Source organism: Mustela nivalis, assembly GCF_964662115.1.
Source record: "Mustela nivalis genome assembly, chromosome: 1".
Taxonomy (NCBI): Eukaryota; Metazoa; Chordata; class Mammalia; order Carnivora; family Mustelidae; genus Mustela; species Mustela nivalis.
Window position 1 is genome coordinate 82,124,804 of NC_139020.1, and position 27,633 is coordinate 82,152,436.

At 37.3% G+C, this 27,633-nt stretch overlaps 2 protein-coding genes across 2 annotated transcripts in view; one reads left to right on the forward strand and one right to left on the reverse strand.

The window, feature by feature from the left end:
- Window positions 1–26,083, forward strand: part of GFM1 (G elongation factor mitochondrial 1) — a 42,973-nt gene extending 16,890 nt beyond the window's left edge. Inside the window, exons 10-18 of the mRNA XM_082687191.1 lie at window positions 785–886; window positions 2,469–2,525; window positions 5,415–5,552; window positions 6,427–6,509; window positions 16,597–16,759; window positions 19,099–19,243; window positions 24,508–24,668; window positions 25,413–25,466; window positions 25,604–26,083. Of these exons, the coding sequence (XP_082543317.1) occupies window positions 785–886; window positions 2,469–2,525; window positions 5,415–5,552; window positions 6,427–6,509; window positions 16,597–16,759; window positions 19,099–19,243; window positions 24,508–24,668; window positions 25,413–25,466; window positions 25,604–25,735 (1,035 nt within the window). The 3' untranslated portion in view covers window positions 25,736–26,083. The remainder of the gene's footprint in view (window positions 1–784; window positions 887–2,468; window positions 2,526–5,414; window positions 5,553–6,426; window positions 6,510–16,596; window positions 16,760–19,098; window positions 19,244–24,507; window positions 24,669–25,412; window positions 25,467–25,603) is intronic.
- On the reverse strand, window positions 6,537–13,176 carry LXN (latexin). Its single transcript, XM_082687464.1, has 6 exons — window positions 12,682–13,176; window positions 11,111–11,173; window positions 9,823–10,000; window positions 9,415–9,551; window positions 7,145–7,207; window positions 6,537–6,869 (listed from the first exon to the last, which is right to left on the reverse strand). The coding sequence occupies exons 1-6, from the start codon at window positions 12,808–12,810 to the stop codon at window positions 6,771–6,773; spliced, it is 669 nt and encodes a 222-aa protein (XP_082543590.1). The 5' UTR covers window positions 12,811–13,176; the 3' UTR covers window positions 6,537–6,770.
- Window positions 26,084–27,633: the final 1,550 nt, after the last annotated feature.

The following is a 27,633-nucleotide window of genomic DNA, read 5'->3' on the forward strand; positions in this document are numbered from 1 at the left end:
AAGCTTAGGACGTACAGAAATTTGTGTAGCCATACTGTCTCTTGAATAGGCAGTCTTTCAAAATTGGATGTTATTGCTGTTTTGTGAGATAGGCAGCAGGGGGCATGATACAGGAATTAGTGATTGTCACAGATATTCTTATAGGTCAGAGGCTATGAGAGGTTTACATCTGTGGAACTGTTAAAGACTCAGGCACATTTGGTCATTCATAGCCACATCTGTTATGAATGAACTGTCAGTATAAATGGACAAAAACTAGGAAGCTTAAGAGGCACCAGTGCTTTGTTCTTAGATTTCCTGTGTTTATTTGATGGCTTGCATCTGTGAGAAATTAAGACTATTTTAAGTACAATGGGCTGAACTCGCCTGCCTTTGTTTTCAAAACTTCCTGTGCAGTTTTTCCTTGTACTTCTTTGTCATATACTCATTGTTGGACTGTGCCAGCATACATAATACATTCTTTTGAATCCATAGAAATAACTCTAAAAGTGTGAAGCTCTGTGTTCTCTCAGTAATACAGATCTTCCAACTCATGATGTCACAGCTTGGAGTTTCCATGTAAAGTCAAGTCCTGTCAGTTGAGATGTGGTTTTAATAAAGGCCCTATTCAAGGTATATCTCGCCTTGGTTATTATTGGTATTACATTGGTTCTAGCTAATTCATTCTCTGTAGAATTCATGGTGAGATTCTGCCATGTTTGTTTATATCCAGTGTGTTCGTGTGATTACCATGTCCTGATGTGTGTTATTTGCAAGTATTACTTTGTTTTATTTCTTTATTTAGGATGTTGAGGAAGTATATGCCGGAGACATCTGTGCATTGTTTGGCATTGACTGTGCTAGTGGAGACACATTCACAAACAGAAATAATAGTGGCCTTTCTATGGTACGTGATTTAATTTCAAAGTTATCACTTTTTAGAAGTCTGTGTTTATATAGTATATTTAATACTTAAGAAAAACAGTGACAGTTTTCGTTTATTGCCACAGGCATCAGTGTAGATTTCTCGTGGCTCTTTGGATGTCAGTTAGGCAAGTGCTCTATGTGACCTAACTTATCTGATTTTTCTTAGTTAAATAATTCCACAGTCCCCTAAGATTTAGCATGGAGGGAAAAATCTTCACCAGATACACCTGAACTTGAAGCACTGACTCCTGCACTCTGAGATCTGCTTCCCCTTTGCAGATGCCTCTCGACTGCCTATCACCAGAATCCGGCTAGTCCCAGTGGGCAGCCACTTATTAACTTAGTAGCCAGCCAGGGCCCTTGCCTCAGTCCCAGAGAACTGTAACATGTAGACTAGGGTATAAGAGATTGGAACGTTGCTCAGAGGCAGGGTGCAACTAGGCAGTCTGACTTACTGTACACAGCCTGTCCTGTGGAACTCAGAGGTCCCTTTTCATGACTGAGGGATCCCAGAGGGAAGAGCATACTTGGGCACTTCCTGCCTTTGAATCCCCCTTCACTCACTTTTCCCTTTATTGAGTAGGCTCTCCGACAGTATGACCATGTGTTCATGAGGGCGGTCCCTCTCCTGAATTTAGTAAAGAAAGACCTAGTACACCTGGGTAATTTGCTGTGAAGGAATTTACAGTGGGTCATTTACCTAAGAACTGATCCAGCCCTAATAGATGAGCACTATAATAGTCCCTGTATTATGTGATGAATTCATAATTTTATAATTTAGCTTTTCTGTATAAGATATTCTCTAATGTCCAATGTCCATGGCTTTCCATGTTGATTTAAGATACTACAGAAAATCAAAGTCTGTACAGGTTTTGGGGGATCTAGAGAAGGGGCATAGTTTGTAAACAAATAGTGTTGATAAGGCCTTCTCTAAATACCTATAATTAGTAATGTAAGGGACTGGAGGTTGTGAGAAATGCTTAGGCTTTGAAGCAAATAGACCTTGATTAGAGTCTCACCTCTGTCAAGTTATTTTGTCTTTCCACGCCTTTAATGATTTTATTTGTAAAATGGGGATATCTGCTTGTCAGAGTTGTGACTGACTGAATGAGATATCATATGCATAAAGAATCTAGTGCCCTTTCTCTGTTTTATCAGTCATGGTATATTTTTGATTAAATAAAGTAACTTAGCAAAAGACAGCAACAGCACGTGTAGCCACTAGCCTACATAAGAATTTCAAATTTTGGCATTTGGGTTCATTATGATTATATTTAAAATGAATGTGTCAATAAACTTAGGGGTTTTAAATAGTGAATAATCTTTTTTTTTTTGTTATTTTGGGAGGGAGGAGATCATGTAAGTATATGCATTCATTTATTAATGTATTGCATTAATATATTTAATACAAAACAGACCAAAGAGATGTATTGTCTAGCATAAACATGATGACTATTGTTTGTCCTTTGTTCTTTTGTAAGTAGCACATTAAAATTAATCCATCCCTGACCCAAATAGTACTGTACTTGAATTCTTCTTTGTTCTTTTAAAAAATATTTTAGGAGTCAATTCATGTTCCTGATCCTGTCATTTCAATAGCAATGAAGCCTTCTAACAAGGTAGGAGTTTGGTTTCAATCTCAGTATAGCACAATAAAAACTTGAGCCCTTTTTCATCTTTCTACACAACGCACATAGTATCCTGTGATACCCAGCAATCTTATGGTCTCTCTTTCTTCTTTTGGTATTGAAATCACCTTCTAAAACTACCAGTCTCTTGGTAGTAATTAGTTCTCATTATACCTGAAAAAGTTGATGGTATTAAAGTAGGCACAAGACTGTGCTTTCTAACTCTTTACAGTATCATTGGCTCCAAAGTGGTAAGAATATTTTCCTATATACAGATCATAAAGGAACGGAATAGGGGAAATAGGACATTTATCCTAAGTTATAGTGAAACCTCACTGAACTACATTAGATTACTACATAGGTTAATTGCCTCATGGATTATAATACATCTCTGGATTTGTGGTAGTTATGAAGTATATATCTCATTATAACATGGAAAGCCTGCAAACAAGACTCCCCCCCCCCTTTTTTTTTTTTAAAGATTTCATTTATTTATTTGATAGAGAAGGAGAGGGAGCAGGAGCAGGGGGAGAGGCAGACTGCCCGCTGAGCAGTGAGCCTGATGCAAGGCAGATCCCAGGCCCATGGGATCAAGACCTGAGCCGAAGACAGATGCTTAACTTACTGAACTACCAGGCACTGCATCACTTTTTTTTTTTTTTTTTTTTTAAGTAGACTGCATGCTAGGTGTGGATGTGAGACTTGAACTCACAACCCTGAGATCAAGACCCGAGCTGAGATCAAGAGTCAGATCTTAACCAGCTGAACCACCCAGGCACCTCTTTGTCAGTTTCAAATAGAATAGTTTTATGGTTGGATTTGAAGTCATTTAGCTTTTTATGAAACCAGAATTTCTTGAATAGTTTCTTACTTGTATTACTACCACTGGAATTAGTTTGCATTGCTCAAATAATTGAGTTAAGTTGGTTTGACATTCATAACAGTCATGTTAATATGGTAAATTGAAATTAACTCATTCATGCATTGAGTGAATATTTTATAATCTCATGTCATCTGGGAACTATTATTTACAAAACATACTCTGATGTATTGTCTTGTGGATACATTAACAGGTACTTCTTCCTCTGTTTTGAGGAAATGAGGTTTTCCAGACCCTTCTCAGTATAGAAAAAAATGTTGAGGGAGCAAGAAACATTATGTCATTCCATCTCAGAAATTTGAGGAAAGCTCTGTGGCCTAGAGCAGGTCATCTTACCATACAGTGAAATGCCACAGTTCCAGGTGCTTTGCTAAAATTGCTTGCTTTTCCCTTCTGAATATTCAGGGAGAGAAGTTAAAGATATTTAACTGTTGATAGTTCACAACAGTGGAGGAAAATCAAAGGCATCAATATCTAAAAGGTTTTTGGTATCTCAGGATTGTCTGTTTGTTGGAGTAAATTTAAATCAAATAATGAAATCACTGCATAAAGCTGTGAATCTCGATAGTGGGGGCAGAGATGATCTTCTAGTAAGTTGGGGGTTCTTGGCTAATGTAGGGAAAAGACCAAAAAACTTCGGAGAGAGACTGAGGATTCTGTCTCAGCTTTGCCATGCACTAGCTCTGTGGCCTAGAGCAGTTCACTCAGCCTTTCTATACCTAGTTTCCTCACCTGTGAAATGTGGGTAATTCTGTCTTGCAGCATTTTGGTTAGAATTTGAGGTACATATTCAAAACATATAGCACAGTTCCATGCACACACCTATCGGTGTTAAATACTAGTGATTCATGGTATGTTAATTTTCTATTACTGCCATAAGAAGAAAGTACCACATACTTGGTGGCTTAAAATAACACAAATGTGTTATTATACAGTGTTAGAAATCTGACGAAGTTTTTATTTGACTAAAATCAAGATATTGGCAGGACTGTTGCTTTCTGGAGGCTCTTGGGGACATTTTATTTTTTGCTTACTCAAATTGTTAGCAAAATTCAGCTCTTTGTGGCTGTTGGGACTGGGGTCCCCATTTCTTTGATGACTGTCACCTGGGGCCTGGGGGTTTTTTTGTTTGTTGTTTTTTAGTTTGAGAGGCTATCCATTTTCCTAGGCTTGTGGCCCTGTCATCTTGTCTTCAGTGCCTTCAACCATGAAATCAGTCACTTTTGTGCTTCAGATATCTTCTGCCTCTTCCCTCATTCTGTCTTTCTAACCTAACCCTCTGTATTCCTCTTCCTTTTTAAGGCCCATGTGATTACATTGGGCCAACCCAGATTCTTCATGGTAATCTTCCCATCACAAAGTCTGTAACTTTAATTATAACTGCACAATCCCCTTCACTACATAAAGTAACATTCACAGGTTTGGGGGCATTAGGGCATATCCTTAGAGGACCATAATTCTATTTACCATGCATGGAATTATATCTAAGGAGAATAAAGATACATGCAATCACATCCAAGCAGGCTGTTTTTAAAGGAAGAAGTCTCACTGTGGCATTTGCCTTACTCTTGGTCTTAACTGTCCTGCTTGATTCTACAATCAGGTCTTGGGAAACATGCGGATTCCTTTGGTTATGTGTAGAATTTCTAAAATGTGATAGAGTAACACAGATTCTTCTTTTCCCTTGATGGAGAAAGTTTTCCACAAATGGACAATTTCTATGTATATCCAAGAATAAAATAGGAAAGGGTATAGTTAAGCCTTAGACTCTTGTTTTGTATCTTATGGAAAGAAAATTCTGTCAGCCAACCATTCCCTGCTCTGTTGACTGTGTGGTGTCCAAGCTTACATGTTGAAAGGGTCTGGCCTAGGAACTAGATGGGGATCATTATTATTTCTTAACTGTTTGTGTATTTGATTTCATTTAGTAAAGTTCTTTCAACAATCCTATTGCTTATCATGCTTACTAAAATGTGTAATGACTTTCTTTTTTTTTTAAGAATGATCTGGAAAAATTTTCCAAAGGTATTGGCAGGTTTACAAGAGAAGATCCCACATTTAAAGTCCACTTTGACAATGAGAGCAAAGAGACCATTGTATCTGGAATGGGAGAATTACACTTAGAAATCTATGCTCAGGTAATGAATAATACGGAAGTTAAGTTAAATTCATTTTATTTATGTCTCTGTTTTGCTACAAGTCAATAATTCTCAGTCTAATGACTGTAAACTAATAGTGGTTCTTCAGACTTCATTCTGGTTTGTATCCAGATGTGGTATACTATGTTATAAATGTTACCATCTCTTAAAAATTAATTATTTCTAAATCCTTATATTTATAAAACATTTGCAGACTCCTAGAATCAAGACTCCCAAGTATTTGCAGTAAGATCGTTCATCCAACACTAGGTCATGGTTAGTTGGGTCATTGCAAATCCCAGTGCCAGCCTTAGGGAGACAACCTGCAGGGAGAGACCTGCTGAGGCAGTTAGCCCACCAGTACCTGCTCTTGGAACCATTTCTTAACTGTTTTCTTCTGAAGTCAGTACTTGAAGGTTTAGATAGATACAGTACTAGAATTGCTTTATATTTTCCCCTAGGAATGGTCTTCTGTATCTATGAATGAAAACAAAAGCTATTTGACTTATGATTGAAAATTCTGGTTGTGATCCTGTTTTTGAAATTAAGGTAGTAGAAACTCTGACAACAGACTTATAGGCTATTCCAGAGAACATATAATAATGTGAAATAAAGGTGACATTTTAGTGTATAGATTAATTAGAGGTAAGTGTAAGTTAAACAGTCTAAATTAGAATTCATTTCTATAAAATCTTTAAGAATCATTTGTATTACTTAAATCATGTATCTAACCTTTGTAAGATACTTAAATGATTTAAGATTTATCATTTTTATCATATTTAAATGAATGCTTCAAATGTAGTTAAGATTCTTTTTTCTTCTTTCAGTTTGTTTTTTAAGTATACCAAAAAATTATCTCCTCTCTTCTTTTTAGAGGATGGAAAGAGAATATGGCTGTCCTTGTGTCACAGGAAAGCCAAAAGTTGCTTTCAGAGAGACCATTACTGCCCCCGTCCCGTAAGTATGCAGCAGAATTAAACATACTGTGAGGCCAGAATTGAAGCTTTTTATTATGGGATATACATACCACTATTAGTGTTGGGACACTTTTACATCATGTGAGTCTCTATTATGGAATCTGTGTAGTTCTATACTGTCATGAAGACATTTATACAAAGTGATATTTTGGGATTTGCTTGACCCCATAAACTAGGTATCAGTGAAGGCATACACACATCATCAGTAAGTACATTGACACGTCAGTGTGAGGGTCTTCCGTTATTCTAGTTGTGCTTCCTTTGGCAGACGGCTGTTATGTTTGACTTTAGTACCATACTGCGGGTGCCAGAGAACTTGCATTTGCCAAGGAATAATCTCCTGCAAGTAAAGGAAACTAACTAATGCTGTGATAAAATTCAGAAAACATGTAAGAAAACAACGTTGGTTTAGATTTTGTTAGAGACAAAACAGTCCTTATAAAGAATAGCAAAAAAAAGTTTGGCTACAAGTATAATATACTTTAACCTGGTGTCTATATTAATTTACAGGAATTCTGACTTAGGGTCAAAATTAATAAGGCATAGATACACTGTGGCTCTAAAACAAGTCTCAATTTTCAAAGTCTCATCAAAGAAAAGTAGCTGATACTTTACCTGAGATGCAATGTCATGAAGTAGAACAGTGTAGTCTAACTCAATGAAGTCATCATTTCTTTGCTATCATAAAAAATAAAAATCTGGTGTTTGAAACAGTATCTTTGGCAAAAATGGTATTTTCATTTTAAAATTCAGCTTTCATTACTAGATGATAATACTTCCATTTAATACATAAAAACAAAAATTGAATGTTATAATTTATTTAGCCTGATCAGAAAACCTGTGTTCCTGGGGCACCTGGGTGGCTTAGTCCATTAAGTACCCAACTCTTGGTTTTAACTCAGGTCGCAATCTCCTGATTGTGAGCTGGAGCCCTGCACTGGGCCAGCACTTGGCCTGGAGCATGCTGGAGCTTCCCTTTCCCTCCCTCTGCCCTTACTACTCAATACCCATGCCTGCATGCTTGCTCTCTCTCTCTTTCTCTCTCTCACACACACACACACACACACAAAAGAAAAAGAAAAACTGTGTTCTTACAAAAAAGCTGTCTTTCAAACTACATTTTGAAATCATGATTTTTCACCTGTTCTAAAAGTTGTGTTCCCTGAGTTGTGATAGTTACTTCAGAAACATTACGATCTAAAGTTTGTCAAAGATTGATTCCTTAATGTTTTTATTTTTTAGAAGCATTGCTTTAGGGGATAAACTACTGAAATGAGTGTTTACAGTAAAGGAAACCAATTTTATAATGGAAATTCTCTTTTTAAAAACTGAAAATAGGATCTTTAAAAAAATAAAAACTGAAAATAGGAAAACAATGTAGTTAAATGATTTTGCAATTAAAGCCTTGATCTGTGCTGCTTATTGTTTTGGACATATAAAGTATTTAGACCACCAGCTACCCAGAAATATTGCATCCACATCGTTTAAAACTGCATTCACCAGAGATTTGCTGTACAAAGCTTTTTAAGGTTTATAATCAATGTGTTGAAACCATCCCTGGCCTCCAAGAGGCAGCATGAGCTGCTCTGGCCTCTTCGGTTAATAGCAATTATAAATGTGCAGTCAACCTTTCTAATGAAATTTTAATAATGCTTTAAAACTTTGATGAGGGGTTATAGGAGTTTTCTGTCATCAAACTTCTAGCACTGTCTTGAGCATATTTTGCTATAAGATCATGCCTTGAAAACCATGATTATGATTGTATAACCTCTGTAACCTGGACCTTTTACTCAATTATTTGAGCCTTGTTACCCCAATAGGAATTTGTACTTAAAGTAGATGTCTGCAGAAATGCATTAACAAAAGTCCTCTGTTGGGATGCCTAGGTGGTTCAGAGGGTTAAACGTCTGACTTGTGATCTAGCTCAGGTCTTGATCTCAGGGTCAGGAGTTCAGGCCCTGTGTTGAGCTCCACGCTGGGTGCAGAGCCTAATTAAAAATTTTAAAAACGAACAAAAAAAGGCTCTGTTTCTTAAAATGTAGTTGTATTTATGTTAGATATTGACATCATATTCTAATTATTGTAATTGGGTGTCCTGGCCGCCAGTGCCCGTAGGTGTCTACTAGGTGGTTGCAAAAGCCTGTGGAGTAAAGGTGCTCCAGCTGCCTTGCAGTTTGTTTCCAGCAAGCTGAAACAAGTCATTTTGAAAGTCCTTTTCTCTTATAGAACTAAAACTGTTGTGGTTTCTTTGTACTGTTTTTCTTCATATCCATTAGATATCAACAGTTGACTTTTTTTCTTTTTAACTTCTTAATAAAGCTAAAGTGTGAAGATCACTTTATGTCTTTAAAGACTAGAAAGAGGAGGTTCTAGTCCTATCAGACTTAAAAGACTAGCAGGCTAGCAGTTAGATATGAGGTGGTAGATTATGACTAGAAAAGAAAATGATATACAGCAAATTTCACAAAGATTAAAAGATGCTAAGATATATGTTCTAGCTGATTCTTGGGGCAAAAAAATGCCAGCCATGTCTCTGAGGAGCTCTGGCACCACCATTTCAATAGAGAAAAAAAAAAAAACAGAGGCAGTTTCATTTGCATAGCTATAAAGACTTCAATACCAAATTTAGATCACCAAAGGGTATACTCTGTATTAAGCTGAGCACAAAAACTGAATGCCAAATTATTTATAACTCAATACTTTACTCTCTTGAAACTGTAGCTTCAACTTTTTAAACCTCAGTTGTAACTGACCACTCCTTCAAAATACCAGCATCACTATTAAATATAAAATGACCGAAGGGGCACTATTTATCCAATTATGAATGATCACACTTTCAGTAAAATACAACCCTGTTAATAGTATATTTTATAGAAATCACTTACCACTTGCTTGACAGTTTGAATTTTTACCATTTTATACCATGTGTTTTCAGTAGAATTCTGCCATATTATATAACCACAAGCAACCCAGGCTAAGTGTCGAACTGGCTTCATTTCTGGAGCTACATTTCCAAAACTGTCTGGTGAGGAAACAATTATATGGTAAATAGGATTATTTATACATACAGTGTTAACCTTTAAGAAATCTAAATTCTAAATCATGTTTTAGTTTCTTTCAAATGTGTACAGAATATAAGTAAGTCCCTTTTTGTTGAATTAGATTGATAATGAATATTTTTCAAAAAGCCAGTATATTTCCAACATATTGTTAACATCTAACGGTTTTGAGCACAGATAATTTATACTGATCTTAAAGTTGAAAAAAAAATTTTCCATGCCATATTTATATACCTGGAATATTTTGTGCTTCAAGTGGTTCCTTCGTGGACTTGAGTCTTTGATAAAATGTGTTATCTTCTTTATCTGGGTTCTTTCCAATTTCTCCTTCAAATGTGAAGTTGACTTCTGGTGCAGTATCTTGTCCCATTAGAGGGTAAAGTACTTCCGCTGTACAGTTCAGTGTAACTTGCTGTTTGAAACATTTTGCAAAATACCTTTACATGTAAATGGCCATCCATTCCTAATTGTCATTGTTGAGATGCAACATTTAAAGTGTTGGCCCCCAGTCATGTTTCAAACTTGACTTCAGAGTGTCTATTACAGAGCTATCTTAATTGGGTGTGGCCTACAGTTTTCTTGAAGGTATCTAAAATAGATAACTTATTTTATAACTTATTAAGTATCATAATCTTACAATTCATCTTAAAACTTTATTATGTCAGTGTTAATGGTGTATCCCATTTGTGAGGCCAGATTTTAGTCAGACTTTATGTACTACCTCTAGACTTCGGTTACTTTTTAAGTCTTACTCTACCCTCTGCTTCTGAAACAACAGAATTATCCTCAAGCCCAGATAAATTAATCTGTATCTAGATGTAAAATTAGAAAATAGTAGCAAATAGTAGCTAGTAATAGTTGGTTCTGCTTTGAAAGATGGCTGTCTAGTAGCTCAGATAATCTTAATAAATCTCTTATGTTAGCCTGTGTCTCTTCTGAATTATGCTCAACAAAAGTTTTAAAGATGGTTATGGTACAAACTGCAATTCCTTTTTTTTTTTTTTTTTTTAAGTTTGTCTCACTAATAATTTGGCAGGTATGTAATATTTAAAAATCTCTCTGCCACATTACTGAAAGATTCCTATGAACATACTGGTATCATTTGATCATTTTATTGCTCATGAATATCTAAATGCACCAGCTTTCTTTAAATGGAAGAAATAAAAAAATAGAATGAGAAAGGCAAACATAAGAAAGTGATAATGACTGGAGAGTAAATTACTTTATCTGTTCATATCACGCATAAGTTCAGACTGCCCTAAGAATATATTTAAGAGAATTTATTTGAATTGATATGGGTAGTCTCTTCTAAGTAGCTGAATAGAATTACTTCATGTATCTCAGAGTATGTTTTTAAAAGAGTATAATTGGACCCTTGAATGCTCATTATTTTTTTCAAGGCAGGAATTTCACAACAACTTCAAAAAAAAATACAAGTTAATCCTATGATTTGGTTAGGGAAGGTGATCTAAAATATTTATAAAGTCAAATTTTATTTTATAATAAAGGACATTTTACTTACTTTTTGGATAATTTCTTCCACAGAAAATTTAAGGCAATACTTGTGTCCTTTTCCCGGAATATCCTATTAAGAAAATGTGGTGAGTTATTATAAGAATAACTCCATTCTTTGTGTTTTTAGAAAAATACATTCTCATTTGGTTGGGGCAGAAGGCTGACTTGGTGAGGGTAAATGATTAAAGCCTTTGACTTTGAAAAAGGCATGTCACCATATATGTAACATCTAATTTAGGAGGTCCATTAAGAGATTTATTTTGGATGGGAATAGAAGAGTGGGATAAAAGCATATATAAAATAAATTATAATTGGGACGCCTGGGTGGCTCAGTTGGTTAAACAGCTGCCTTTGGCTCAGGTCATGATCCCAGCATCCTGGGATCTAGTCCCACATCGGGCTCCTTGCTCGGCAGGGAGTCTGCTTCTCCCTCTGCCTCTGCCTGTGTTCGCTCTCTCTCTCTCTCTCTGACAAATAAATAAAATCTTAAAAAAAAAAAAAAAAGCTATAATTCACTTTCATTCATCAGAGGACCTCAACCTCTGGATCTGTAATCCTGAATTCTCTACAAAAGAAATTGTGAAACCTTTTGATTCTAAGATGAAAAACAGGATATACCATTGAAAACATTTTCAAAAAGCCCTGTGTACCCTCCAAACACTGTCCATTTGGGGACAGATTACTGTGAAGTGGTTAGAGATGTTAAATATTGTTTTTATTTGTCCATTAGTGAACCTGCAAAATGATACTTTAACAAATTTTATAACTGTAAGACAGTTGTGTAGGTATTTCACTTTTGAATCAAGATAGAGTTAAGAGTGTGTACCTAATTATCTGGTGCAGTTTTGAAGCAACATCTACTCCCTATCAGCTCTTACAGACTGTTAAGTTTATGTCAGATAACTAAGCGACAATCTCAAATCTTACATTTTAGTAAAATAGAAACAAGCCTAGTTAGTGACAGCTGTGGCCTTAAGCATTTAATTTAATCCTTCGCCAGTGAAAGCATTATCTTTTACAGGAATCAGCGGTAGTGTGTTTGGGTAGTTAAAGCTTCAGCCCACAATGCTTTTGTTCTCTGACTTTGGTTGTCAGTTTGTTTTGCTCTTTGCTTCCCCTTTCATTTTGGTCAAAGGGTCTGATAAAGATTGTTCTAAAATTTCAGCAAAGAAGTATTGTTTGGAAGACAGGATGTTTTGTTGGCTCAGATTGGAGTAGCAGATGAGAAATGCAGTAACAGTTTTGAGATTCTTTTGAATGGTTCTACAGGTTTCATTCAGAAAATGGTTAAATGCTGCCCCACATTTAGAACGCTTTTCCATTTCTTTGTAAGTGCCCATTAAAACCTGTATCGACGTCTCTAACTTTCCAAGAAAAAACAAACAGCTGTGACTGTCCTGGAGTGTCAGCTATCCCCAGAAATGTTAAGTTCCCTAGACCTGACGTCAACAGCTAGTCCAAAAACAGGCAAGGGTGGAGTGGAAGGGAAATCTCCGGAAGAACGAGGCAGAGACCCTCGGGAGTGGAGGGAAAGCAAGTAGGTGCAGGCCCCCGCCCACTGCCCTCTGTCGGACTCACCTCCATGCTGGCTTGTTTGATAGTCTGCACCAGAAACACCTTGTGGGGGGTCCCCTGCTGGTAGTTGATGCAGTTCTCCGCCACCGAGGCTGCCCTGGAGGCTGGGAAATGGGTCGGGGGGATTTCCATTCTTGGTGGGAGCCTACGGCTGCTCAGGTTGCAGGGACCAGACGCTCCCAGCGCACCGCTGGTTCAGCCTTCTGCCGGGGAGCTGCGGCGACGGAAGAGTCGCAGGCTGAGGTCTGCCGGGTGTGGGCGGGATCGCCAGCTCCCACCCTTCTTCTCTTCCTCCTTCCCTCCTTCTGATTCAGGAAGCAGCCGCAAGGGCGCTGGCTCCCGCCGCTGCTCCTGGGGCCCCGCCCCACTGCCACCCACAGCACGGACTTGTTCCTGCGAGGGGAGAGCGGTGGCCTTTCCGGCTGGCGAGGGTGGAGGTGTGGGGAGGGAGTTGGTGGGTTAGGCTGGCTGGGACTTTGTGCTTCCTTTCATTAACCTTTACTGAAGTGCAGGGAGGGGCGTTCTGGCCTTTTCGTTTATGGAGCGTGCCTCTCGGGCCTCCAGTTTCCTCTTCATGGAAGAAATCTGGTTGCTTCACATGCCCTTCAGAGCACACCTTCCTCAGACACTACTCACAGTGTCAGGCCCAGGGCAAAGTGCAAAAGGTGCTCCAGGTAGCGAGTGGGTTGGTTACTTTTTTCTCTTTCCCCTTCTGAGGTCCAGGAGCCCTCTTGGTTAATCCTCTTTTCTGTGGAATTGGACCAATGCTGCTCAAATCAGCATATGAGAAATTAGCATTAATTTGGAGGGCTATGTAATTTCTTAGATCAAGAGAAATAAATAACACCTGCACCCCTTTCTCCCTTTGCTGATCTTAGAAAAATAAGATTTTGCTGTAAAACCATGCTTCTGACCTTCTGATCACTTTGAAATTTTTACTTTAAGAATTAAAACATTTAAGAACTGAACTTCAAGCACTGCATTGAAGAAACTTCTAACAAAGATGAGAGTTTTTATAGCTGCTTAAGCAAGCACAGACTTTTAGTAGGTAGTGCATTTTCATTCTCCAGATTTCTTAATTACCTTGTTTTACCTTTGAAGGGACTATAATTTAGGCTTTGGATTTGCTCTAGCTCAGGAAGCAAAGGTTCCTTTTTATCTGTATGGCCAAACTTTCCAAGCTCATTGGCTTGGAAAATAGAGATTCTTTGCTTTTTTCCCTCAAAATGGATTTTTGAAGGTTCTTTGAAAGTTCCTTGGGTGGGCATATGTGTTGTGCTTTAAAAAATAAACTTAAAAATGTATTTGTAATGTGTTCTTTCCCTCAAATACCCTTAATTTACTCAGTCTTTATTTGCAGTAAGTATATATATATTTTAATGTAAGGAATAAAGCATTTCTGTCTTTTCTAGTTACATTAGTCCACCAATTGTCAAGTGAGTTGAGGATGACAGGGTTTCTCTCCTTAAGGCTTTTTTCTTAAAAAAAAAAAAAAAAAAGATTTTTCTTTTTGGGCTTGAGAGGTTGAGTCATTCATATGTATCAGCCAACCTCTTAGGTTGTCATTGTGTGTGTATGTGTGTGTATTGTTTGAATCATGTGTTTCTTTGATCGTGTCCAGGAAAGAGTGGCTGAGTACATTCTGATGATGCTGAAAGAGCTTTTGGTTGATAATGAAAACTAATATGAATGAAAACTGAGTAAAAAGATCTCTATCTTGCAATTTTGGCACAACTATAAAATCAAAATAAATGTGCAAAATAGAGATAAAACCAATACAGTTATGAAGTGCCAGGGTGGTTCAGGCAGTTAAGTGGCTGCCTACAGCTCAGGTCATGATCTGAGGTCTTGGGATCAAGCCCTGCACTGGGCTCCCCGCTAGGCAGGGAGTCTGCTTCTCCCTTTCCCTCTACCCCTTCCCACCATTCATGCTCTTTCTCAAATACATAAAATCTAAAAAACAAAACAAAAACCCCAACACTGTTCTAATTAACATTAATTTTATCGTGAGAGATGATGTTTTGCCGAAACAAAATTGCCTCCCCAACATGACTGGGGCCTGGGTTCTTTTACCTGCAGCACTCCTGTTAGCTGCCTACCAAGTGATGTCTTAGTTCTTTTACCTCTTGTAAGCTGCTGTAGTCTGTCTTCACGTACCGCCATCTAACAGCTTTTTCAGTGAAATCATCATTTGCAGGTTATGTCAGCTTATGTTCTTATTAGCCTTCTAGAAAAATGTTTAATTAAGAGCATTGGCTTTAGTACAATCCTGGCTCTGCTATTTAACTGCATCATATTTGGCAAGTTACTTTTTCAAGTTACTTCTCATCTGTAAAATGGTGATAGTAGTACACAATCGTAGTTTGTGAGGAAGAACAAATAAAATGATCCGTAAAATCTGCTTAGCACAAGCCTGGTGCCTCCATGTTTCATTATTTGGCCTTCACTTGATTATGATTCAGACGTGAGCCCTGAAACTTACTGGTTTGTAAACTGGTCCTGCAGGGCACTGCTGGAAGTGTTCTCTGTGCTGTCCTATATTGTACCCATTTCCCACATTTGACTGTTGACCACTTGAAATGTGACTAGTGCAACTGAGGAACTGAATTTTAAATTTTTAAAAAATTTTAACTTAACTATAAACATCCCTGGTTAGTGATTACCCTACAGACAACAGAGCGTATGTTTGTATTGATGTCATATTATTGTCAAATTGAAAACAAAACTGTAAACATGTCAGAGAACTTGTGCATACCCAAGACTTGTCAGGGGCCCATGGTTATGGAATCCCTGCAGCAAGTCCTTTCATTCTCTTAGTTCTGATAGCTGTTTTTTTCCCTCCCAGAACAGTGTCTCTGTCAGTATTTTGTTTCTCTCAGCCCATCCCGAGTCTCCTGGTGGCAGAGAGACTGTTTATAGGCAGTTCAGCAGGCATATTCACATTTAGGCTTCTTATGAAACCGCATACTCCAAGCTGGTGTCTGCTACAAAAATGAGTATTTAGTAATTTCAAACCACCACACATCTGTATGTAGGGACACGCTCATTCACGTCCATTTACCTGCAGTTGTCTGAGATAATTTTGAAAGCAGGTGGCCTCTTTCATCTTGAGGTCTTGAGGAAGGTTTCACTTTAAAGGAAGAAATGCTTTGCAGGCAGTGGATACTCATGAAATGGTTTTTTGTTTTTTGTTGTTTTTTTTTTTTTTCAGGGAAATAGCGTATGTTTACTAATGTTTTAATAAGTATGTAGAAAGTGCTTACTCTGTTTATGTGGCCATTAGTGGTTTGAAGTAAACACTGCTATGTCTGTATATTTTCTGTATATGTATCTATTTATATGAGTGACTTATGTTAGTCACCGTTTTGCCATTACTCTCTTCAGGTATTAATCCACCTGAAACTCCCTTCTCTTGTATTGTGTCACTCCATAAAGTCCAAGTGGTAAATTAATTTAGATAGGAACTATCTGAATAAATTAACTGCAGAGCTCCCATTTTCAAGTAACTGTCTCTGGCTGTAGAAATTAAGAAGAGAACGCTGTGTCCCAGGGAAGGGAGGCATTCCAAAAGAAGAGGCTGAACTCTTCGAATGTAGGTTACTAGAGCAAGAACCTTAGACTGACTTTTAACACTTTTACGTTTCTACTTGTGAAGTAAAGAATTGGCAGAATGAAAGAAAACCATGGATTATTTTGGTGTTGTACCTCACCCTCACCTCCAAGTAAAACCATGAAAGAGAGAATTACCTTTTAAATAAATTTTACAGTAAAATTTTATGGCAGTAAATTCAAAGGAACAAGTAAGTAAAAATGGTAAAATGTGGTTTTTCATTTAAATCGGTAGGAATTATTTCATTTTGGTAATTAATTATGTTAATGCCATGTTGATTTTTTTCCCCCCTCCTAAATCACTTTCAGGTTTGAATTTACACATAAAAAACAATCGGGTGGTGCAGGCCAGTTTGGAAGAGTGATAGGTGTACTGGAGCCTCTGGACCCAGAGAACTACACTAAGTTGGAGTTTTCAGATGAAACATTCGGGGCAAATGTTCCAAAGCAGTTTGTGCCTGCAGTAGAAAAGGTAACAACAAAAATGACTTGATTACATTTTTTTCAACCAGTTTATTAGGTGGTATTGAATCGTATTTCTTTTGTTTGTGTGTTTATATTTGTAATTTAATTTTTTCAGTGTTCCAAGAGTCATTGTTTATGCACCATGCTCCTCCTCTTCTTTTTTTTTTTTTTTAAGTTTTATTTATCCAAGTAATCTCTGTACCCAACGTGGGACTCAAACTTATGACCCCAAGATCAAGGGTCTCATTCTCTTCTGACTAAGCCTGCTAGGTGCCCTTCAAATCCTATTTCTATCACATTGTCTTCTGTGGTTCATTTCATTTACAGTGCTGCTTCTTTACCTGATTGGTAAGCTTTCCATCTGATTTAGGAACTTTAGTTCATTAGGATGAAGAGCTATAAATATATGCTATGAGAATGAGGGGGGAACTCATTCTGTTTCTTTTCCTTTATATCTTTTTTCTAAAACAAAGCAGTAGTTCTTTCTCTAAGAGGACTTATTTTCCTTCTCATAGTCCACCCGTCTCCAGATTGTAGCCAGCTTTTCAAAGACATGCACTTAGCAAATATATATTAAGCACTTTTCATATTTAAGCACTCTCCTAAGGGGCAGAGGGAGAGGGAAAGAGAGAATCTTAAGCAGGCTCTGTGCCCAGGGCAGAGCCTAATAGAGGGCTCAATTTCACATCCCTGAGATCGTGACCTGAGCTGAAATCAAGAGTTGGATGCTTAACCGACTGAGCCACTCAAGTATCCCTCATTCTGTTTCTTAATCATAGTTATTCTATTTCTTTTGATAAATTGAGCCTATGTTGTAAATAGCAATCAACAATTAAAATTTTGTAGCAGTCAGTAGGGTTTTATGAAGGCTTTAAGTTTACTGTTACAGTAGCATGATCTTTTGCCAAGATTCCCAATATCTGAGTTCTCCCAATGTCTCTGCTACTGATTAATGCACCCTTTGGTAAATCATGGTGTTCAGAGCCAGTTTCTTCATTTGTAAAGTGTAAGTAAATAGAAAACTAAACTTGAACCCCTTACCAACTTGAGGGTCAGATAATACTCTGTGACATTTCTTTGTAAAGTGTGAAGTGCTTTGCACATGTAAGAGGTTAGTGTTTTGTTTGCTTTCTAGGTCACTGGCTTTAAGACTGTTGTAAACCGGGCGCCTGGGTGGCTCAGTGGATCAAGCCGCTGCCTTCGGCTCAGGTCATGATCTCAGGGTCCTGGGATCGAGTCCCACATCGGGCTCTCTGCTCGGCAGGGAGCCTGCTTCCTCCTCTCTCTCTGCCTGCCTCTCTGCCTACTTGTGATCTCTCTCTGTCAAATAAATAAATAAAATCTTTAAAAAAAAAAAAAAGACTGTTGTAAACCTTCAGCAACTGTCCTCCTATATTGAGATTTTTAGGTTTTCATTTACCCTTTTAGCTTAGAAATCTTTGCTAATTATAATTTCAGCTTTAGCGGTGGTAGCATTTTGTGATTACTGTATTTCGTTCACTGTACTTTATTTCAGGAGAGTATTTTGTCACTCGTATACCTTTAAGTTATCTTGTATTCTTCAATATTAATGTAGGTAAAGGAGGGTTTATGTTTTTTTCAGCATATAGAGTTTATAGTTTTGCAGAGTCAGAAATATATTGTACTCTATATGTGCAGCAATGTGATTGTCAGGAAAAACTAACTTGAATTGTGGGAGCTCTACAAATGTTGAAGTGGCTGAAAAAGGATTGCAAACTTATCACATTATACTTTTAAAATATGTTTAGTTTATTGTTTATCAGTCATACGTCAATAAGCTGGTTTTTTTGGGTTTTTTTAAAAGAACTGCATCAGGAAAAATGAATTTACTTTTGAATTCCAGTTCTTACTGGCATGTATAACACCAAAGCCATAATGTAGTGATCTGCCAGTGAGGCAAAGCCCTGATAGGTGTATAATGGGAGCTCAGGACATAGCTGTTGAATCAATGCCAAGTTTGATGGAAGTATTCTTCCTTGCTTTTCCTCTGTTTCCTCCTTATAAAATTAAGAGCAGGCTGTCTGTATAATGGGTTATAAGAGGTAAGTAATTCCTGAAGATGTTAAGTGTCGGCACTCTCAGCATCACTTTCAAACCAGCTCGCACTTTTAAGTGATAACGCTTTTCCAAGGGATTGTTCATCTAGATGCCACAATAATAAAATTTAAGTAGTTAAGCTATTCAGCTTTTTAAAACTTATTTTTCTGAGTAAAATGTATTCATAAAAATGTTCAATTTCTGAACAGTAAAATGTGTGAGTATTTTTGATAATTCACCTGGAAGTGAAATCCACTGACTACATAAGTTGTATTCATTCACTAACAGGGGTTTTTGGATGCCTGTGAGAAAGGCCCTCTTTCTGGACACAAGCTCTCTGGGCTCCGGTTTGTCCTGCAAGATGGGGCGCACCACATGGTTGATTCCAATGAAATCTCTTTCATCCGTGCAGGAGAAGGTGCTCTTAAACAAGGTACTGTGCCCTGTGTTTGCTGCAGCACGGTGTTTGTTTCCCTGACAGATCGTCAGAGACTCTGAGTGTAGTGCTGTGTTTTAGTCTTGTGCCCCAGAATCCCAGGCAGCCCACCGGGGCACTTGGCAGGTATGGGCAAATCTAGAGTTGAAGTGAGGGTAGCTTACTGTATTCTCTTCCTTACAAAACTGAAAGCCTACCTGTTCTCCTAAATTACCTAATATTTGTCATATGCTTAAATTTAAAGATAACCTGTAAGTTCTGTTTTTTTGCCGCTTTTTAAAAATCAATTAATTAGCATATAGTGTAGTATTAGTTTCAGAAGTAGAGTTCGTCAGTAGCATTAACACCCAGTGCTCATTACATCAAGTGCCCTCCTTAATGCCCGTCACCCAGGTACCTCATCCGCCCACCACCTCCCCTACAGCAACCCCCAAATTTGTTTCCTAGAGTTAAGTCTCTTATGGTTTATCTCCTTCTCTGATTTCACTTTATTTTATCCTCCCTTCCCCTGTGTTCATCTGTTTTGTTTCTTAAATCCCACATATAAGTGAAATCATATGATATTTGTCTTTCTCTGATAGATTTATTTTGCTTACCATAATACCCTCTGGTTCCATCCACATCATTGCAAATGGCAAAATTTCAGTCTTTTTGATGGCTAAGTAATATTCGTGTGTGTGTTTGTGTGTGTGTGTGTGTGTGTGTAGATAGATAGATAGATAGATAGAGATATGCATGCCATATCTTTACCATTCCTCTGTCAAAGGACATCTGGGCTTTTTCCATATTTTGGCTGTTGTGTTTTTAATAAAGAAGATAGATGTGCTTGGAGTACTAAGAGATATTTTATAGAAACATTGCCGTCATGCTCTTTTACTGACTTACTCAGATATCAGGAAATCCATAAATTTTAAGTAATTTTTGTAAAGTGTGACATTTTAGGCTTTTAGGCATTTTGTGGGTGGCAGCATATTTTGAAGGAATTCAGTAAACTTAATTCACAGTGCAGACCTCTTGATAAACTGCTGGAATTGTCAACCTTTTCCACACAGAATAACTGGTGTATTAAAAACCCTGATGAACCAGAAACCTAAACAATTGCAAGTGTATCTGATTCTTGCTTTTAAGAGAGAAGAGCAAATAACACAGCAATCTGACATCAGGGTTATTCAACAAAGGAACTTGAAACCTCTGTCCTGGACCCAGAAAATGTATTCTCTTTGTCATCTCTTCCATATTATTAATAATGTCCATAAGTATCTTTAGACAGGAGAATTATATTATGGTTTATGAAACATTTCAGAAACATTTTTATCAGAGGCAGTCAAAATGGACAGTAAAGATTAGATTGATCATAATATTTTTTAAGCATTCTGTAAATCACAATTTTGTTGATTCTACATGAATTTTGGACTTCATTTTGTTTTTCTGTTTACATCTGTGACCAGGTGTGGGGCAGTCGTTGGAAAAGATTGCTCATTTCTTGACTAGGTTGCTAATTCCTTATATACTTAAACTAATGGCAGCTATTAATAATTTGAGTATTAGTTTCTCAGTTGTGAAAGGGAGAGAAAGCCCTTCATTTTCTTTTGCCAGCTCTGTTAAAAATGCAGTTGAAATCTGTGATCTGGAAATCTTGTCGTAATCTGAAGATTGTGTTAATAGGAAAAAGGGAAATTAAGTCACAAAGATTTTCTAAGGCATGATTCACATTAAAACACTTGCTGCTCCTGGCTCAGAGGAGAGCCTGCTTCTCCCTCTTTCACTCCACATGCTTGTGCTCTCTCCTCCTTAATACCTGCCACCAGGCTAATCCATCCCCTCACTCCCCTCCCCTTTGAAACCTTCAGTTTGTTTCCTGTAGTCCATAGTCTCTCATAGTTCATCTCCCCCTCTGATTTACTTCAATTCATTTTTCCTTTCCTTCTCCTAATGTCCTCCATGTTATTCCTTATGCTCCACAAATAAGTGAAACCACATGATAATTGTCTTTCTCTGCTTGACTTATCTCACTCAGCATAATCTCTTCCAGTTCCATCCATGTCGATACCTTCTACAAGAATAGTCAAATTAGAAATCACCAATTATTCTATGTGGCTTCTTGACTGGAAATTAGTAGCTTTCCTGGAGATAGAGCTTAAACAAAGCCAGATAATTGGTATGGTTCTCAGTTAACAAAAAGCCTCATCTTCTTTTTTAATTGCTCCTATAAGAGATATAACTAAATGGAACATATATGCACATAATTTACACATGTGCATCCATGAAAACAGCCTGTATATCTGTATATTAGCTAAACTGGTGAATATGTGAGCTTTACTTTTTAATTATTTAAGTGTACAGACATTAAGTATGAAAACTGCCTCGTAGGTGTGCAAAGGAAAAACACTAGATAGTAATTGAGATTTTTTTTTTTTTTGCCAGATAATCATGTACAAATCAGGATGCTAGCATGAAAAATGAATTACTTGGCTGTTTCTTCATTTGTTATTCAGTCATCCATGATTGAAGGACAAGTGTATAGGGTAAAAGGAAGTTTTCCTTAGCTCAGTAAGAAAATAAGCTTTTCATGCAAACCTCTCTTGAATCCCATATGAGAGTTTTGGGGTAAAAATGTTGTGAAATGAGCCCAGTATCAGAATAGCTTAGGTGTATTAGCCATTCTCTATTCAAAATTGGAAGAAAAATAGTTTGGATTGTCATTTTTTCCAAAACAAATGCAAACTGGAACTGTTGGGTCACAGTTTAAACTGCCTCTGAGATGAATCAGTGATATAACTAAAACCGAATCTAAAATTGAATGTTCTCTTTGGGCGTGCTTCCCCTTACAAATGCGACCATTGCCATCTTCTTCTGTGGCCAGGTTTTAGAGCACTATGCTTGGTCTTCCCAGAAACTGCAAACTTGTCGCCACCCAACAAGAGAAATAAAGCCCTAGAAGTAAAAGTTAGCTCAATTAACTTGACAGCACCCCTTCTTTGAGCTCCTGCCCCATTATGTGATGGACTTGGGGATTAGATCCCAGCTCTGCTCCATACTTACTGTGTGGAAACTTCCCGCAGGCTGCTTGGAAATAGTAATTCCATACAGGAACATCTTTGAAAACTTGCACGTGCATACTTGGGCAGTGAATGCTAGTCACGCTTTTCTTCAGATTGCCTTTGACCTGGTACTGTGCCATGCCACTGTTCCCTAGCTTCTTGTCTCTGAGTACTCATAACAACATTTTTTATGTGTGGTGTTTTATGCTGAGTGGATGAATTATCGTATCTTACGTTCACAGTGACATTACAGTTGAGAAAATAGGACTCAGAGTAGTTAATTGAATGGCTCAAGATTACATGATAGTGGTGGAGCTGAGAGCTAAACCAGCCTAGAGTCCTAGCCCTTGAACACCACCTCGTACGGCCTCTTCAACACCTGGCATGGTGTTATCAGCATTATTCCTAGTGGTTGATATAAAAATATTACCATCTCTTCTCACCACCACAGGCTTAAAAGTACCTGTGATGATGTTGGTATTTTTACTTGCTATCTTAAAAAAGCCATAGACCACACGGATCTGCTTGAGGAAACATAGGTTTTAGGAGTGAGCTGCTGTGTGACTGTTGAATACAGCAGGGTGAATTCACTCCAGAGTCTTGCCACAGCAGCTTAGAAGAAGGCATGATTTCTTTGGAAGTGAGTCAGGAGATGAGTTGAGGAAGAAAGAGGAACTTAAAGGGAAAGGAGCAGGATGAGAGAATATGAAACTGAGAACTGGACAAGACATCCTCAGCAATTAAGTGATGGGCACTGTCTACCTGGCCCTTTCTTCCCTTTAAAATATGACCCTTTCACAATCTCGCTCTTTTATATTACTGACCTATTGAAAGCATGAGGTAACGTGTTCTAAATCTTAATACATCTGCTCATATCTGTCTTTCTGGGTGTCTTCTTCTGCATGGATTGCATTTCTTTAGAGCCAGGGAAGCTCTGCTGTTGGATTAACCCCAGACATTGCAGGAGCTAGAGCCGTTTCTACGGTCCCAAACGGTTAGCTGCGTTCCACGTCTGTGCGGGGTTTTGGGGGGCTTAGCTGAAGAAGCTTTGGAGTCTGCAAAGTTCAGTTGCTTCTCTTTTTTAGAACAAAATTCACTAATGAGGACTAATTAGTCAAAGGTAGGTCTGAGCTATGATTTGAATTAGAGAATAATTCAAAGAAATCCAAGCATATTAAGTTGCTGTTCTTATAATTATTGCACTTAAGCTACTAGTGGCTTTAGGAGAAGTGCTTTAATGACTATATGAGAATGATTGCCAATTAATTAATTAATTGATTAAACAAATTGATGCCTGGAAAGCTGTGATTATCTTAAAATATTTTCTTTGTCATCTTTTCTAGGTTTTGCTTAAAGTTTTTATTTAGAGATGATTCATCCAGTCTGAAGCTGAAGTATTATTCCACACTGTCATAACATACAAATTCGATAAGAATGTTTGAAATGTTATTCTGTTCTCTCCACATTGTTAAATATAACCCTCAGTCAGCATTTGTCACTTTAAGAAGTGTTCTGGTTATATATTAAGGGGAATAAAAATAAGCTTGGACACACACGTTTCAGTGCTTAAATGTCTCTTCACATCCAGTGTCATTTTATAGGTGAAGAAACTTGAGGGCTAGACACATTTTGTTTTTCTAAAAGGCATATATAACTTGTTGAGGTCAGAGCAGAAACTAGAAACTTGGTCTTCTGATTCTCAATCACGTGTTGAAAATGTTTAGCCTAGGAAAGGAAAGACATAACTCAGGTGTGACTTGTTTATTGTCTCCAAATATATGATAAAAGTTATTCTCTTACAGTTAAAAATAACTGTCTTCCAGGGACCAACCAGAAGGAACTGGTTTACCTGGACAAACAAAGACTTAATTAACAGTGAGAGGTTTTACTCCCAAAAGTATTCAGAGAAAGAGAATAAGTAACCCTCAGCTGGATAATTTTGATGCTAAAGAACTTGATTGAATGTCATTTGAATACCCCTTTTATATTCTCTGCAGCTTAGTGATGTTTAAGGATAAAAACATAGTTTAGAACTATTAATACTGTAATCATGTGTTGTCTTACTGGAATTTCCATCTAGGAGAGTCCAGATCAAATACTTGAGCCTCATCACTTGCGTGTACCTTTGGAAGCACTCTCTCTTTTGTGTATCTGGGTAGGGGAGAGTTCCCATGTATTTAAAGATTAATAAACTAATTTGTGTATTTTTTTTTAACCCAGCTCTGGCAAATGCAACATTATGTATTCTTGAACCTATTATGTCTGTGGAAATCATAGCCCCAAATGAATTTCAAGGACCTGTGATTGCGGGAATTAACCGACGCCATGGGGTAATCACAGGACAAGATGGGATTGAGGACTATTTTACGCTGTATGCCGATGTAAGTACTATTGATCATTGACAATCTTGCTTTTAGTAACCGCAGATAGAAATGAGAGCTAGTTTTTGGTTTTGGAGAATGTAGAGCGAATTGACACATTTTCCTAGCTATTCGGGTATTATATTTGTGGCAATTTCTATAATTTGCTGTTAGAGCAGCTCTTAAATGCAAAAACTAAAAATAAGATCTATGTGGGCCTTTATGATGAGTATATCATTTTCTTAGATGTATAGAAGTTGTCTTTATTTCTTGTTATAAGTTTCATTTGTATAACTGCTTTATCACATTAGCTCTTATTTACTGGATAATACTGAGTTCCATTGCCTGTGCTTTACTTAAATCTCATGGGAGAAAGTGTATATCACATTACATAAGGCCTCCTAAAAGACACTACTATCAGCATATTATTGAGGTGTCCAGAGGAAAGTTATATTAACATTTTCACAGAAGAAACGCTTCTCCATGTTTGAGCTGCAGCCAGTGTGTGGAGTGGGTATGAGTGGTGTCCACCCTGTGAAACAGAAAGATTTGGTTTCTAGTTGTGACTGCCATGTTAAATTATTTTTAAATAAGATTTATACTTTCAGTAAAACAAATATATACTTCTCTGGCTTTTAATTCTTTTAAATCAAGAGTAGTTAGTAGAAACCTAAGACTAAAGGAATTAAATGCCTAAGGCTTTTCTGTACTTTACTCAAATATTTTTCAGTAAGCAATACCAGAATATCCTGTGTTTGTTTTCAGGTCCCTCTAAATGATATGTTTGGTTATTCCACTGAACTTAGGTCATGCACAGAGGTAAGCAGATATTTTTATACTTTACTCAGGTGCTCTTTAAGAAACCGCCCTACACAGTGCTCAAATGTGTGAAATCCTGTCTTGGTAGATGTACCGAAACAAACAAACAAAATCTCTGTTGTTTTTTAACTCCTTAGGGAAAGGGAGAATACACAATGGAGTACTGCAGATATCAGCCCTGTTCATCGTCCACACAAGAAGACCTCATCAATAAGTACTTAGAAGCTACAGGTCAACTCCCTGTAAAAAAAGGAAAAGCCAAGAACTAACTTCCCTCACTTTAAGTTGACTAGCTATAACTGAATCTGCAAGGTTTATATACTCTCATGGGTTCTGGTGGAATGAATTCAGGCTAAAACAAATTTTAGAAGCCCTTCCTCTTACATTCAGGAGCTTCTATCATATTCAAAGATAATTCTATATATATCCTGAATCTGTGGATTGGCTTTATAGTTCATTGAAAAACCTCAAATAAAATATGACTATTACTGAAATATATTTAATATCTAAGGGAAGAAGAGACTGACATCAGTTATACTTCTAAGTTTAGAATGGTATGTAAACTTCCTTTCCGAATTTTTTATTCTAAGAATTTTCAACATAGAAAAGCTGAAAAAGACAGTACAGAAAATAGCCGGTATCTTCCATCCTCCACTCAATAAGGAACAGTCTTGTTAACAATTAGTTGATCACATAATAATTTATTTTGTCGGGGCGCCTGGGTGGCTCAGTGGGTTAAGCCTCTACCTTCGGCTCAGGTCATGATCCCAGGGGCCTGGGATCGAGTCCCGCATAGGGCTCTCTGCTCAGCAGGGAGCCTGCTTCTCCTCATCTCTCTCTCTGTCTGTCTCTCTGCCTATTTGTGATCTCTCTCTCTGTCAAATAAATAAATAGAATCTTTTAAAAAAAAATAATTTATTTTGTCATAGTTGCCTTATCTCTTTGTGTCTCATACCTATTTAATTTTTAAAAAATTTTTTGCTAAGCAACAATTTGAAAGTGAATTGCTTATATCATGACAGTTCTTGGGGGAAGTGTCCTCTTTTAATGAGCAGGCTTTTGTGGAAGGCAGCTATGCTCACCACTGTACCACCAACACACACTTGAACAAGACTTTTTTGTTGGTGGATTTCATATGTTCTTAATATAGAACATGTTCCAGATTCTTCATGGGGATGTTACAATGGCTAGTAGATTTCTAGCTGTTTTATATACAGGTGATTGCTTCAATTTGTGACTTCTGCAAATTTGTAAATGCCTACTTTTATGTTAGTTTCTTGTGGATATGTTAAAATGAAAAGCAGACCCTTGCATATTGCTATTTTTACCTATGTTTATTTTAATGTTTCTGCAACTCTGAATAATAAAATAGAATTTACATAGTTGCTGTCTGGTCAGTTTCATTCACTTGGTAAACACTAGCTGAATTTGAGTCTGTGGGGAGTTTATCCTATATTGTATTCCTTGACATGCTGAAAGAACAAATGTTAAGTTTTGTTTCTAGACTAGTTTGGACTTTCCTGGACAGTTCTGCCATATCGTTGAGGATTATTTCATCCCCAAATGATCTGATGGGAAAGGCATTTCCTAGTCCTTTCTCTTAGTGGATAACAGAAATAAAATAATGGTTCCTTTCTTTTTCTTGATTTACAGGTTGGGCTTTATAACTTAAGGTTTCTAGAAAAAGATTTTTTGAAGTTTTGAGCATGTTTTCAAAGTATCTGCCAAATGCTTTAAGTGCATTTAATTTAGTTTTCACAACCCTATGAAAGCCAGTACTGTAACTATGTCCATAATAGAAAGAGCAGAAGCACAGAGAGGGTAAATAGCTTGTCTGGGACCACACAGCTTGCTGAATTTTCAAGTTGGTAATTAGTTGTATTCATGAAACCAAATGTATTTTCCCCATGAATATGTTTGTTGCTATAGTAGCATGAAGCCGGAATAATATTGGCTTTAGCATTTCATCAGCATCTCATGCTATTGACAATGATTTTGAAAATTGTTCCTGGTGAGGAAAAACCTTCCTAGAATTTAGTGCAGTTTCTCTGGCTATTGCCAACAGTTAGGAAAATGGAACTAAGATGGATAAGTTTTGATGTGTTTTTAACTTGTTAAACATTCTGCTTGTAAAGATAGAGCATCAGAAAAAAACCTAGATATTTAA